Source organism: Sinocyclocheilus grahami, unplaced genomic scaffold (genome assembly GCF_001515645.1).
Source record: "Sinocyclocheilus grahami isolate Dianchi unplaced genomic scaffold, SAMN03320097.WGS_v1.1 scaffold758.1, whole genome shotgun sequence".
In the NCBI taxonomy this organism is placed as follows: Eukaryota; Metazoa; Chordata; class Actinopteri; order Cypriniformes; family Cyprinidae; genus Sinocyclocheilus; species Sinocyclocheilus grahami.
The window spans coordinates 171706-184972 of NW_015505937.1; the positions used below are offsets into that span (position 1 = coordinate 171706).

The following is a 13267-nucleotide window of genomic DNA, read 5'->3' on the forward strand; positions in this document are numbered from 1 at the left end:
TTGTCTTTTCATTATGGGGTGAAATTTATTGTGTATATTTATCCATTCAAAACATATCTCAAGGTTTATTTTGATTCTTTTCATATCTTTAGAAAGCCTGTGTTGATCTAGTCCGAAAATTCGAGAGGTTTTGATGTAGGAAATGAAGTTTTGTATTGAAGGATTCAGTATTTAGCATTTTCTGCAGTTATGATTAATATCTAAACAAAAAAAGAGGAGCAGAACAGTTAAATCAAAACCAAGCCTTTATTGATGTGATTCCAGCAAAGTGTCAGATATTTGTCGCTGTCATCTCTGGTGCTAAACACACCGATATATCATTGTTTTCTCATTTCAGTTGTGAGAAATCGGTGAGGGTCATCAAAATGTTGTTTCCTTTTTATGCAAAATATAATTTATGTCTTTTCATTATGGGGTGAAATATGACCCCTGGCATTTCTCATGATTTTCTCGATCAAAGTTTCTCTGTCCCAGATCCCTCTGTTCTTTATGGAAGCCCGTCTACTTTTGCAACTTGTTTTCTTGCAATTGCATGATATAAGCTCACAATTGCTTTATGAAGTCAGAATTGCAAAATATAAACTTACAATTGCGTTGCGAGTTTATATCTCGCAATTCTGACTTTATTTTTCGCAATTGTGAGTTTATTTCTCTGAATTGTGAGTTTATATCTTGCAATTCTGACTTAATTTTTCAAAGTCATTAGTTTGTAACTCGCAATTCTGCATTATTTTTCGCGGTTGCAAGTTTATCTCGCAATTCTGTCTTTATTTTATTGCAATTGCAAGTTTATTTCTCCAAATTGAGTTTGTCGCAATTCTGCATTATTTTTCGCGGTTGCAAGTTTATCTCGCAATTCTGTCTTTATTTTATTGCAATTGCAAGTTTATTTCGCCGAATTGTGAGTTTGTCACAATTCTGTCTTTATTTTTTGCAATTGCAAGTTTATTTCTCCGAATTGTGAGTTTGTGGCAATTCTGACTTCATTTTTCAAAATTGTGAGTTTATAACTCGCAATTCTCCATTATTTTTCGCAGTTGCGAGTTTCTCGCAATTCTGACTTTATTTTTCACAATTGCGAGTTTATTTCTCCAAATTGTAAGTTAATGTCGCAATTCTGACTTCATTTTTCAAAATTGTGAGTTTATAACTCGCAATTCTCCATTATTTTTCACAGTTGCGAGTTTATTTCTCCGAATTGTGAGTTTATATCACAATTCAGAGAAAAAAAATCTGAATTGTGAGAAGTCGAAATGCCTTTTTTTATTTTTTATTCAGTGGCAGAAACGGGCTTCCATAGTTCTTCTATGCAGCTTTGTGCCAATTGGGAAAAATCTAATGTACAAAGAGGACCAGAAAACATGAGCTCTTCAGAAACCTCCAGTCGAAACACAAGTACTTCTGGGGCATTTAGTGAGTTTCAACGGCATTCCAATGTTCTTTTAAATCAGAAATCAACATTCTGGCATCCTTTACTATTATTATTGTCTTCTCGTTGTTCCAAACTTATGACTTTCTTTCTATAGTGAAACACAAACAGAGATTTTGCTAAATAAAATAGGCTGGATTTTTTATACAGTTAAAGTCAAGTGGTCAGAGCTGTTAAGCTGCTAAAAGAACAGAAAACACCATTAAAGGTACGTTTAAGCAAAATAATAATAATGAAAAATATATACTACTGTATATTCCACTTATACTATGCACAATAGATATTTGTGAAGAACAGACATCGTAGATCTCATTTCTCATTTACACAATCTGCATATTCATGATTTCAAACCTGATGAATATGCGCATCAAATTTGAAGTTTAACATTTTTGGTGATAATTTGAGTCTGTTTTCACACTCTTAGTTCTTAGGAGACTTAAAATATAGCAATACAGTCCTAAAAAAATCCTAAAATAAAAATTGTGCACGTATTAAGGAAAGTCATGCAGTTTTGGAACAATATGAGTGCGAGTAAATGATGATACAGTCTTAATTTTCTACATGTTACATGCACTGTATCCAAATTAATTTCAGTAATGGACTGTAATGTACCATATCACTCCGTCCAAATCCTAAAAAAAACCATGCATGCTTGCAAAAAATTTTTTTATTTAGCTAAACAAATGTTTAATGTATACAGGTTGAATTACAATGTAAAAAGTGTAGTAGAGATCCAGCTTTTTGGTAATCGTTCAATGGTCTTTGCTTGAATTATATGTATGAAAGCATAATCAGCACTATTTTAAGTGGGAAGTATTACATTTTATGAGTTATCTTTTTCTTTGCACTTACTGAACGTATTTTAAGTTGCCGAATGTTAGTTACTCATCTATGAATCGGTATCAGTAATATATTGTTTGTTTTCAGTTTCTGTGTATCAGTTAGGATATCTTCTGCTCTTTTCTGTCATATCTTTGAATTGGAGATTCAGTGATCAAAGTTGGTTGTTGACGAATGTTTAATGTGCATTGTGATGTGTTACCATATCAGGTGGTGCGTTTGTGTGTTTTGTGTCTCAGGTGGAGCAGGCCGTCCTGAGTGTGAAGTTCAAGTCTTAAACATGCAAAAACATTTGGGTAACAACCCTAAATTATAGTGTCAAACATGTAGTGGTCTAGTATCTGCTCATAGAAGACGTCATGTTTCTATCTTTCAAGCTAGCGATCAGTTGTGATGAAGAATAAAAACTGTGCAAGCTGTCATTAAAACGTTTTTTGTTTAGTCTTTTGTGGATGTAGGTGTCTAGTTTTTGTATTTTTTGCAACAAAGTCCCCACAGTCCTGGAAAACTTGCAAATGTCTCAAAATGTGTAAAACTGTGATTTACGTGCCTGGAAAAGTCATAGAAAATTCTATAGCGACTATGCAATTTCTAGCTGTACTCTAAAATTTGTCATTAGATATACATACATTTTTTTGAGTGCAATATTGCTATAAAATGAATTGCATTCAGAAATGCTCAACAATTGGACGTTCAGATGAGAAAAGTGTCCTTGTGAATGGAAGTGACATTCTCGGCTCTCTTCTGGTCTCATGATATGTGTGTATCATTGACCTTATAACGCAGATTCACCCCACAGCTAAATGAGACCAGACTAATTGATCTTCCATCATGTGTTCACCAGGCATGCAGACACTGACACTTGAAATAAATATGGCATAATTACGGTAGCTGGATACATATGATACAATGCCATTTATTATAACAGATATAGTTATATATATTTAGTATATTAATTTAAAAAAGTTGCATTTAACATTAATAAAAAGATCTAATGAGGACCTCATACTATATGAGCTCATGTTGATATATTGTGTGTCTATAGTAGAGTCTATTTCAGGTCTTGCTGGCGGTGGGCGTGGCCTGTGTGTGACGTCACTGCTCCGCATGACCTTCATCTCGGGAATCCTCATCCTCTGCATCACAGTCCACTGCGTGGGTGACATAATATCACTTCATTATAAAGAAGCGTTATTATTAACAGCATGCAATACCCAAGGGTCATGCTATAGAAGTCGAAAACCGTTAAATGGACCAAAATGATCTTTCTGAATAATTAAATATCTTGAAATGTGTCGCCTGCAATGTGAATAGGACGCCCATTAAAAGGGTTTCTCATCAAGTCACAGAGCCAACACAGCTGCAATTAAAGTATAATGTATGAAATTACATATTACCGAATGAGCAGTTATCATACTGACAGTGTTTTTGCAGACAGATTGCAAATAATGCTTTTATAAGTGCATAAAACCTTCTGATCTTTAAAAAAAAACTTAATACAGGGATTTTAAAACACGCTGTTCTGCATTAGATTGCGTCCGTGTTGTTTTATGTTGTTGAAATCCGTACTATATTTACCATTGAGGCTAGGATTGCAATGATTTTACCTGTCAGTATAAAAATATTTAAATATTTATTTAAAATTTAAATAAAATGAAATGTATGCAGTAATTTAATTTAAAGAGTATAATATTGTTCACACCCAGATTCTATTCCATGGATTTGAACATCGTCAGTATTAAAGGGAAAGCCCGCAGCGGAGCGTACTATCATCTCGCCTAATAGGGGAGACCACAAACACACAAAACCACAAAACGTTTAAATCCCTGTGTGCATTGCACCCAAATGCTTTCTATGTAATGATTTTCAACGGTTTTTATTTTACATGCATTCTCGGAGTCTATTTGAAAAAGTTTCTCCGCGCATTCCTATATTTCCACGATCTCCTCCCCCTCCAGGACTCGGATGGGATTTTCCTCGCGGTGTGTCAGGTGGCTTTATCGGCCATTTTGTACCGCAGATTCATCCTACAGGATCCGTTAGGAGCAGTTTCCATCATTCGGTTGGGGTTTAAAACCATTGTTCCGTACCAAACCGTAAATCCCCAGAACCCGGTTCCCGTCAGTTTGTACGGTTCTGCCCTCTCCAGCAGCATTAGCTCGGTGTCACTGGGGTTTTGAGGTGAAATTAGAGGAATAATGTCGTCGGGAAGCCCTGAATACTCCTCGTTCTTCGCAGTGATGGGCGCATCAGCAGCGATGGTCTTCAGCGGTAACATTTTATTTCAAAATTAGTTTAACATATCTATTAAACATTTGATTACTATGCACATAATTATTTCATCTTCATTGTAATAAAAATCTTCCTCCGTTGGTTACATTATTCGTGATATCTGAGGAAATGTCATTCAAATTATCGGTGTTATTAATTATTGCTATTATGAGAATAGATACACTTATTTATTTAACACCTTTTTATAATTTCTATTAATAATCACCTTCAGATCTGACATAAAAAAATATGTCTGCATCTTTATAATCCAATCCTGTCAGTGCTGGTTCTGTTATTCCTGGTGTCGTATGAAATATTGTTAAAAATGTTATTAAATACGTGCTTGCCAACATTTCATATTAGTTGACATCTGCTTTCTCATAATGATCGTAATCCATGTATGTGCCAGGCGAAAAATTGCTGGTGGATTATTCATTATTGATACTATTGCAGTGCATGTTTATTGATTTTAAAATATGAAATATTTTCATATATTTATTACACGTCAGCAAATGTAGCTTAAGGCCTCTGATTTAACCAGCTATGGGAGACAGTGATTCCCTGGTTAGGGTAGATTTAGAGATTATATCTTTTTTTTTGCAGGTCAAGGGATTATTTACAAGGTTAAACTAGTTTTATTTCACAGGTTAAACAGTTTTTTTCCACAGGTATTGATCATCACTCAGGTTTGATTGGCTTCAGAGGCTGAACTATTGAATTTAAGGTGGAGCCTGTAGTTGTGCATTAGGCAATTATATTAATGTGACCCCAAACCGAAAGGTGTTCTAATGCATATTGCATTAAGATTAGTTTTTAGTCATTAACAGCTTTAATGTGATTGTAAATGATGATGAGCAGGATGCATCGTACCATCCGTCACAGAAGATGAAGCCCTGTCCTGAAATAGATAGGAAAATCTCAAAAATGGATCTCTGGTGGATTTTAAATAGATGCATTTTTAGTAATCGCACCTTAATTTCCCGCTAATTTTCACAGGTTGTACTGTGCTGCGGAAATAGTGCTATGCTGAGACGAGCTGAGATGTACGTGCAAATTACAGTAGCGACTCGCGAGGGACGTCACGACATCAAATGCATCTGTGTGTGTTTCCAGCACAACTGTGTTTCATGCTGTTTATTCTCCACTGGACTGTTAGACCACACTTCAGGCCACTTACAGGTTATCTGTAACGTTATCTCCGTGAATGTCAGTATCAGTAATGCAAACAAACTAATACCGCAGCTGGTGTGTGTTTGTTTAAAATGCGTACAGTTCTGGCTGGAGAGAGTGTATTTTTCTATTAAGTGAGGTCAGCAAATGCTTTGCCAGGCCATTTTGCGTGTGTCTTTGCGATTGAACAGCTTTCTTAATGAGAACGGCACCAAACAGCAGCATCCGTGTCTTTGTGAGTCAGTAACGAAGGGTTTCTTTAGCGTGCGTCCAGGTTCAGTTTGTCACTGAACATGAAAGCGAAATGCAGAGAAGAAACAGCTGAAGTTGATTTATTATTTATGTATTTGAGGAATCTGCTGCTTTAGATGTGAAATGCAGAATAAAGCTGTCAACCTCTCAGTTCTGTTTAGTGTTAAACTTGAAATCTAAATTGTCTTTAATTAGGCTACTTCCATAATTTGTATTCTAGCTATTAAGGCCTGTTTGCGCACAAAATTATAAGTAGCCTATAATGATGGTTACAACAACAACGGTCTTAGAATCCTCACCAACAGCCAATAAAATTATTTATACTAAGAAAAAAGCGCTTCAAATTCTCCAGCTCTTTAAAGTTGGATGGATTTTGATTGGTTGCCAATGCTTTTATGGTTCATCAGCTTCATTAAAAATAGATATTGTTACTCTGTGCAGTTATAGTAGGACTTTTTTTTATTTTATTTATTTTTTATACATTTTGTTACTGATATCATTCTTGGAACAAACAGGCCTTTATTGTGCACATTATTTCTTTTAAAAACGTTCGTCTTCATAAATTGCTTCGCTTCAAATTACTTTGTTTCAGGTGACATCATCAATGCCTCTTATTTTTAGCCCCGCCCCCTGACCATCTGGCTCTGTTCCAGTATGCAACGCCCCTTTTATAATCCAATTAATTTTGGGTGGTTAAATCAAGCTCCGCCCTACATTGTATGTCCTGTTGTTCCCACAAATTTGGGATTGTCCCAATTGTAAGGTAAAATAGGTTTTGAATGCAGTTTCATGCTTTGTGCATCTAGACAACAAGGTTTTGTTTGGCTGTTTTAAAAGAAGTTCTGGGTTTTTTATAGCCCAGATATACAGTTATTAGTGCCCTTAAAGTGCATGACTAATTATTGTCTGTAACCTTGATTCATTTCAATTTCTTTTTTTTGAGAGATGAGTTTAAATTGTTTTGAGCGGTGATCTGCATTATGCCACAAATGCTGTCGATAGAGCTTAACTTGTAATGAACCCAAAACATTTCTTTATAATGTCCAGGGCCCTCATTTATAAAGAGTGCGTAGAAAAGGTTCTATATTTTGTCCTACGAATGAAATTTAGAATGTGTGTAAGTACAAAAAAAATCTGTATTTATCAAACGTGCACACCAGTAAGTAATGATTGTTGATAAATCCCACATGTTCTTAAGCACCATGCTCGTTCATGTTCATGGTCATTTGCATTCAGAAACGCCTCCAATGAACCATATATAGTGACAACACCTCCCTTTATTATCACGTGAACGTATACGTCCTCACCGAAGTCATGGCAAAGAAAGCGGTACCGACTGAGAAGTCATTCTGTGCTCTAACTAAACAGATCAGAAAAAAAACGCGTTCTCTGCGCAGCGCATGGTTCGCCAAATCTTCCAGCAAAGCGAGATCAGCCATGACCATATAACTACATTTCCAATCGACTTCCCAACTCTCATTTATAGCTTTTCACACTAATTGTGCAAATGTTTAGCTTGCAATATGAAATTATTAATTGAGTATTTGCAGTTAAAAGACACAGGACACATGCGGCAGCACTTTCTTTTTGTAGTATGGCCATTCTACCACTAGATTCTCTGCGTAAGCATGCTCAGAGTTGTGCTTACATTTACACACATTCCTATGTGTAAGTACAAGTTGATAGATCCCACACTTTGCGTGAAACTGTTCTTACGCACTCATTATGCACACATCTGTGTGTACGCACTGTTGATAAATGAGGGCCCAGGAGTGAGCAAATTAGATGGTTGTATTTGATCTCAGACATTCCTGTGAGTTATTTTGTCATTCATATATTTACTCGTGGAATAAGTGATTTGACAAGTGTTGCGACTAACTGGCGCGATGCATGCGGATCATTTCTGATGCCACTGTGTCTTTGGAAGAGCTGGAGCTAATTGGAGATGTTAGTCTTTTATCTGACTTGGCATCCTGTTCCAGTTCCGTCTGTGCAGTCCTGTGCTCATATGAAAGTCTCTCAGGATGCATCTACTAAATGAATATATGTTTAGTCTAGCAGGTTAGTATAGCAGAATGCAGTTGTTGCAGGTAGCTGTTCATCAGGACTAGTCAGGATGAATTATCTATAGGTTACTAACTTACTAGTGATCGACTCAAATATCAGATAAGCTGATTAATCAGATGATATTTGGTCTTTTTTTAGTGGCATATTTTCTATTTTCAAGTTAGCATTGGGTTTGAGTAAATATTGTTTAAAATAATGCATAAATCAATTCCAGTTTATTTATATAATCTGTCATCATGTCATTTATTGGCAAAAATTGAAGTAATTATTGCCATTGGGAATGGGTCACAATAGTGGAGTAGTTTATTAGCAAAATTGACTAGTTTAGAAGTACTTTTTAGTATTTTTCATATATAATCGGCTGTGCTTTTAGCTGTTAAGACAGTTGCACAGTTAAACCTTCTTAGTTATGTATTTATTTACCTATGTAATACATAACCTTCAAAGTTATGTATTTAAAGTCATCCTATCCATTTTTGGTCATTGCATTGGGTGTTTTAAGCATCATGTTATAAGTGTTGCATATTTTGCATAAAGACGTAATGTCAAGTTGAAATAGTCATTGTACAGGGCACTTCTGATCATTTAGATTATATTTTAGTTTTGCATGTGATTAATTGGTATCAGTCAGAATGTCTATATCTGTACATCTAGTCTTCATTTCCAGACCTTTCCTTCAGTTAATATGTCCATATTTATTGAGGGTCAGTTCTGGTTCTTCAGGATTATCCAGAACTTTTCACTGGCCAAAATAATTAATCATAGATAGCCTATATCTGAATGCCAGATGGTTTCACCAAGATTTCATCAGACCCTGTTATAAATGAAAGGTCTGCTTATTGATTTCATTTTAAAAATAGACATGACCTAACAAAATGCTGAATTGGTCACGCAAGACTTGCCCATCAACAATAAAGCATATTTTATTTGAATGTCCTGCTTTAAATTATATTAGGCATTGGTTTTATTCAGAAGGGCTATTATTAAACGTGCTTAACAAAAAAAAAAGTTTTTGGTTTTCTGTCAAATATAAAACTGATGGGCTTATATAATTAATATATTTTTATAGTGTTGCGAGAAGTATTTTTATTATATAATATTTTTTAAATAATTGATTGATTTTAAATTAATAGAATGTATTGATTTATTTTAATTGTTATTATGATTATTATTTATACCACCACAACTGAGATTGTCATGAAAATAGCTATAGCTGCTGCTGTCATGGCATGAAATTAATTACTGCATCAACATCAATACAAAATGCACTTTAATTGCAAAAACACTTTTTTTTTAAACCAATCTTCCGCTGTGAAAGCAGTAAATCCGACTCCATTATCATATTGTTTTACCTGACGTGTGTTGTTCTCAGAGCAGGTCTTAAATAGAGTTGGTCTTAAATTGTGTGTGTGTGTGTGTGTGTGTGAGAGAGAGTGTGTGTTTGGACAGTGGCCATCTGCACGCTGAAGGATTGATTCTGCTCTTCATCACACGAGCCCATCTGTCACGGCAGGCTCACTCTCACACACACACACACAAACAAACACACACGCACACAAACACACACGCACACACTGTTATTGGCTAGTTTGGGTGATTCTGTGCTGCAGTAGTAGTAATCCTGGTTAATGCAGCAGAGTTACCCTTTAACCCCAGAAACTAAGATTAGACTAAGATTCCTGGATGAACGTGCTGTAATGTGCAGCAGTGAGTTAAGCGTGAGCAGAATTAACTCTAACTCACTAGTCCTAAAATTAACACTCTAACTCTCTAACGGTTCCCAAGATCATTGCAGCCACATGCAAAATACTGAGGATTCACTTTAAAAAAAAATAGCCCATCTAACTTGGTTTAATTGCCTGGTTTAAATTAATTAATAAAAAAAAAAAAAAAAAAAAATTACTCAAACTTAAACTTGTCTAAAATTAAAGTGAAACTATAAAATAATGAAAATGCAAATAAATTAAAAGTATTAATAAAAACTATAATAGTATCTCAGTGAGACTGAAATAACCCTGGTTTGAGCCTGAGATCAGTTCCACCCATCTGCTGGTGCTTAAATTATTATATTTCCTCCATGGTACATTTCTGTTGTCAGTATGGATATTATTGTGAGTAGCTTCCTTACTAATAATGGAATTATTCTATTGTATTATTATTATTTTTGAATTATTAGTGTTGTTTACCTGTTATTGGTGTTTGATAATACAGTCTTTACTATTACTATTGCTTATAAAGTTTTTGGAAACCACTATTAAACTTTAGTTAAAAATGGTTCTGTTATTAATCTTCAAAGTGGTCAAATGTATGATTTTCATTGTTGTGGACAGTAAAATAGGTGACGCAGTAAGCAATCTCAACCTCGCAGCCTTGCAGAATGTGATAGAAATGCCCTAGCAATCCATTAGCAGTGCTCTAAAAACACCCCAGCAACGGCGGGTTTAGTTTTTCACAGGCAGTCTGTGTTCAGAAGTCTAAAACTCTTACTCATGTTTTTGCCCTTTTGGTTTCACTGCAGAAACACCACCGGAGACGTGAATCATGCTGTTTCTGCAGAGTCGGGCAGCGTTGAGAAATTATGCAATCTTATGCATCATCTGATGTACACCAGAGCACTTTTTTTATTGAAATCTGTATGATATTGTTAATGCATTTTGCATCTTTTAGAGCTGGGCTGAGAGTATAGCTATAACTGTTTACTCCGTTTTAGTGCACGTTTATTGGAAAGTCAAATAATGGTGCTTTAATATTTCCGTTGCAGTAATAATGAAGAGCGTGCATGAAGAGTAAGCGGGTTGTGTGTGTCTGTGTGCAGCGTTGGGCGCGGCGTATGGCACGGCGAAGAGCGGCACGGGTATCGCTGCCATGTCCGTGATGCGTCCGGAGCTGATCATGAAGTCCATCATTCCTGTGGTCATGGCGGGAATCATCGCTATATACGGGCTGGTGGTGGCCGTCCTCATCGCCAACAGCATCTCAGACAAGATCACGCTGTACAAGTGAGTTAAACGGATCATCACTGACTCAAAAAAACAACAACAGAAAAAACATTTGTATTACTTATAATATGAATAATTACTATTATACTTTCTTAATGATACTAAAATAACAGATTTATATTATGTCGATACCAAAATTTGATGATATTGTAGAAAAGATTGGCATTGTATTGTTTTTTAGACACATTTATGCAATTCTTTTAAATGTATTTAATATAAATGCATTTTAAATTAAATTTAAACCGTTTTAGTGCACATACATATATATACGCATACATATAATTTTATTTTTGTTAATTGCTTAATTTGTTTTTAAGCACTGATTTACTGCAGATAAGTTTCACTATTTAAAAATGTTTCCTTGAATTTTTCTATCAGACAAACATGGGGTCTCATTCATTAATAATTATGTGAATTATTTCCATTTCCAAAAAATGTTCCAACCCTTTATTTATTTGTCATTTGTGACCCTGGAGCACAAAACCAGTCATAAGGGTCAATGTTTCGAAATTGAGATGGTTTGTTAGGATAGGACATCATATTTAGAATAGATAGATAGAAATAATATTTGGCTGAGATGCAACTATTTGAAAATCTGGAATCTAAGGGTGCAAAAAAATCAAAATATTGAGAAAATCAACTTTAAAGTTGTCCAAATGAAGTTCTTAGCAATGCATATTACTAATCATAAATGAAGTTTTAATATATTTACAGTAGGACATTTACAAAATATCTTCATGATACATAGGGCTGCACAATTAATCGAATTTCTAATCCAGTTATGGATGCCACAATTACGTAATTGTCCATTTATGTTATTCTGCGTGCTTAAGATATGTTTTTTTCTTTCTACATGTTATCTTAAGGGTTTTCCCATTGTTTTAGTTTTAGTGTAACATTATAATACCATTCATATTTTAACTTTTTTATAATTTAAATTAGAAACCAATCCGATGTATATTTGACATTTGAAGGCTTAATACTATAGAAAAGCACTAAAGGTTTTTCAGTTAGTGTTTTCAGCTTGTTTATTTTCATATAAATATACGGCATGCAGTTGCATCAAACAATGGTATAAACATCATTCAATGTAAATTGTGCTTAATAATCGCAATTACAATTTCAAGGGAATAATCGACAATTATGATTTTTGTCATAATCGTGCAGCTCAAAGAAACATGATCTTTACTTAATATCCTAATGATTTTTGGCATAAAAGAAAAAAATTTCATTTTGACCCGTACAATGTATTGTTGGCTATTGCTACAAATATACCCCAGCGACTTAACACTGCTTTTGTGCTCCAGGGTCACATTTATGTAATTCTTTATTTTAGCAACTAATGGATTGTTGTGTGTGTGTGTGGCAGGAGTTTCTTGCATCTGGGTGCAGGTCTGAGCGTGGGTCTGAGTGGGCTGGCGGCTGGGTTCGCCATCGGCATCGTGGGAGACGCAGGAGTCCGTGGCACCGCTCAGCAGCCGCGCCTCTTCGTGGGCATGATCCTCATTCTGATCTTCGCTGAAGTTCTGGGTCTCTACGGCCTCATCGTAGCCCTGATTCTCTCAACCAAATAAACTGGCAGTCAGCATGTGGCGCTGCCGGACCGCAAGACGGGGCACGTGGAACAAAAAAAGTGGGAAGGGGGGGGAAAAATAAAGGTACCTTAAACTTAAATGAAATTAGATGAATTGAGAGGTGGGGAAATAATCCTACACATTATAACAGGCTCTGCGTTTGGTTTTATCTCTGAAAGTGTACAGTCGTCCCAGTTTGATAGTTTTGATTTCTTGTAGATGCGGTAATTAGTGATTTCGTCCTGTGTCTGTGAAGAAAAAAAAGAATAATAATAATAATGCTGTAATAGATCTCATTCTCTGTTTGTTTCCACACCCCTCCTGCCTATCGAGCTGTTAGCCAATCACGCGTTCTCTTTCGCTCCCTTCATGTTAGAGACGGAAATGCAGGAACGCCTCTGGTTCCTGTCTCTTCCTGTCACGTGATTTGGGAGTTTTATACATTTCCACATTGGTGTCAAAGAAGTGTTTGTGAAGTGGAAAAACGCACTGGCGAATCTGTATGTGGAATGGAGTAGTTTTTGTTAACGTCCTTTTTTGTTTTCCACTGATTTTATTTATTAAGAATATTGTTCATGAAAATGTACTTGAAGCTCCTCAGATCCTTTGAATTGATATTTATATAAACAAGTATAAATATATATATAAATAAAGATCTATATATA

The 13267-nt window shown here is 35.3% G+C and overlaps 1 protein-coding gene across 1 annotated transcript; it reads left to right on the forward strand.

Moving 5' to 3' along the window:
* Positions 1 to 4274: 4274 nt before the first annotated feature.
* Positions 4275 to 12674, forward strand: atp6v0cb (ATPase H+ transporting V0 subunit cb). The gene is made up of 3 exons (XM_016245468.1): positions 4275 to 4540; positions 10845 to 11028; positions 12398 to 12674. Exons 1-3 carry the CDS (start codon positions 4468 to 4470, stop codon positions 12600 to 12602), a joined length of 462 nt encoding a protein of 153 aa, XP_016100954.1. The 5' UTR covers positions 4275 to 4467; the 3' UTR covers positions 12603 to 12674.
* Positions 12675 to 13267: the final 593 nt, after the last annotated feature.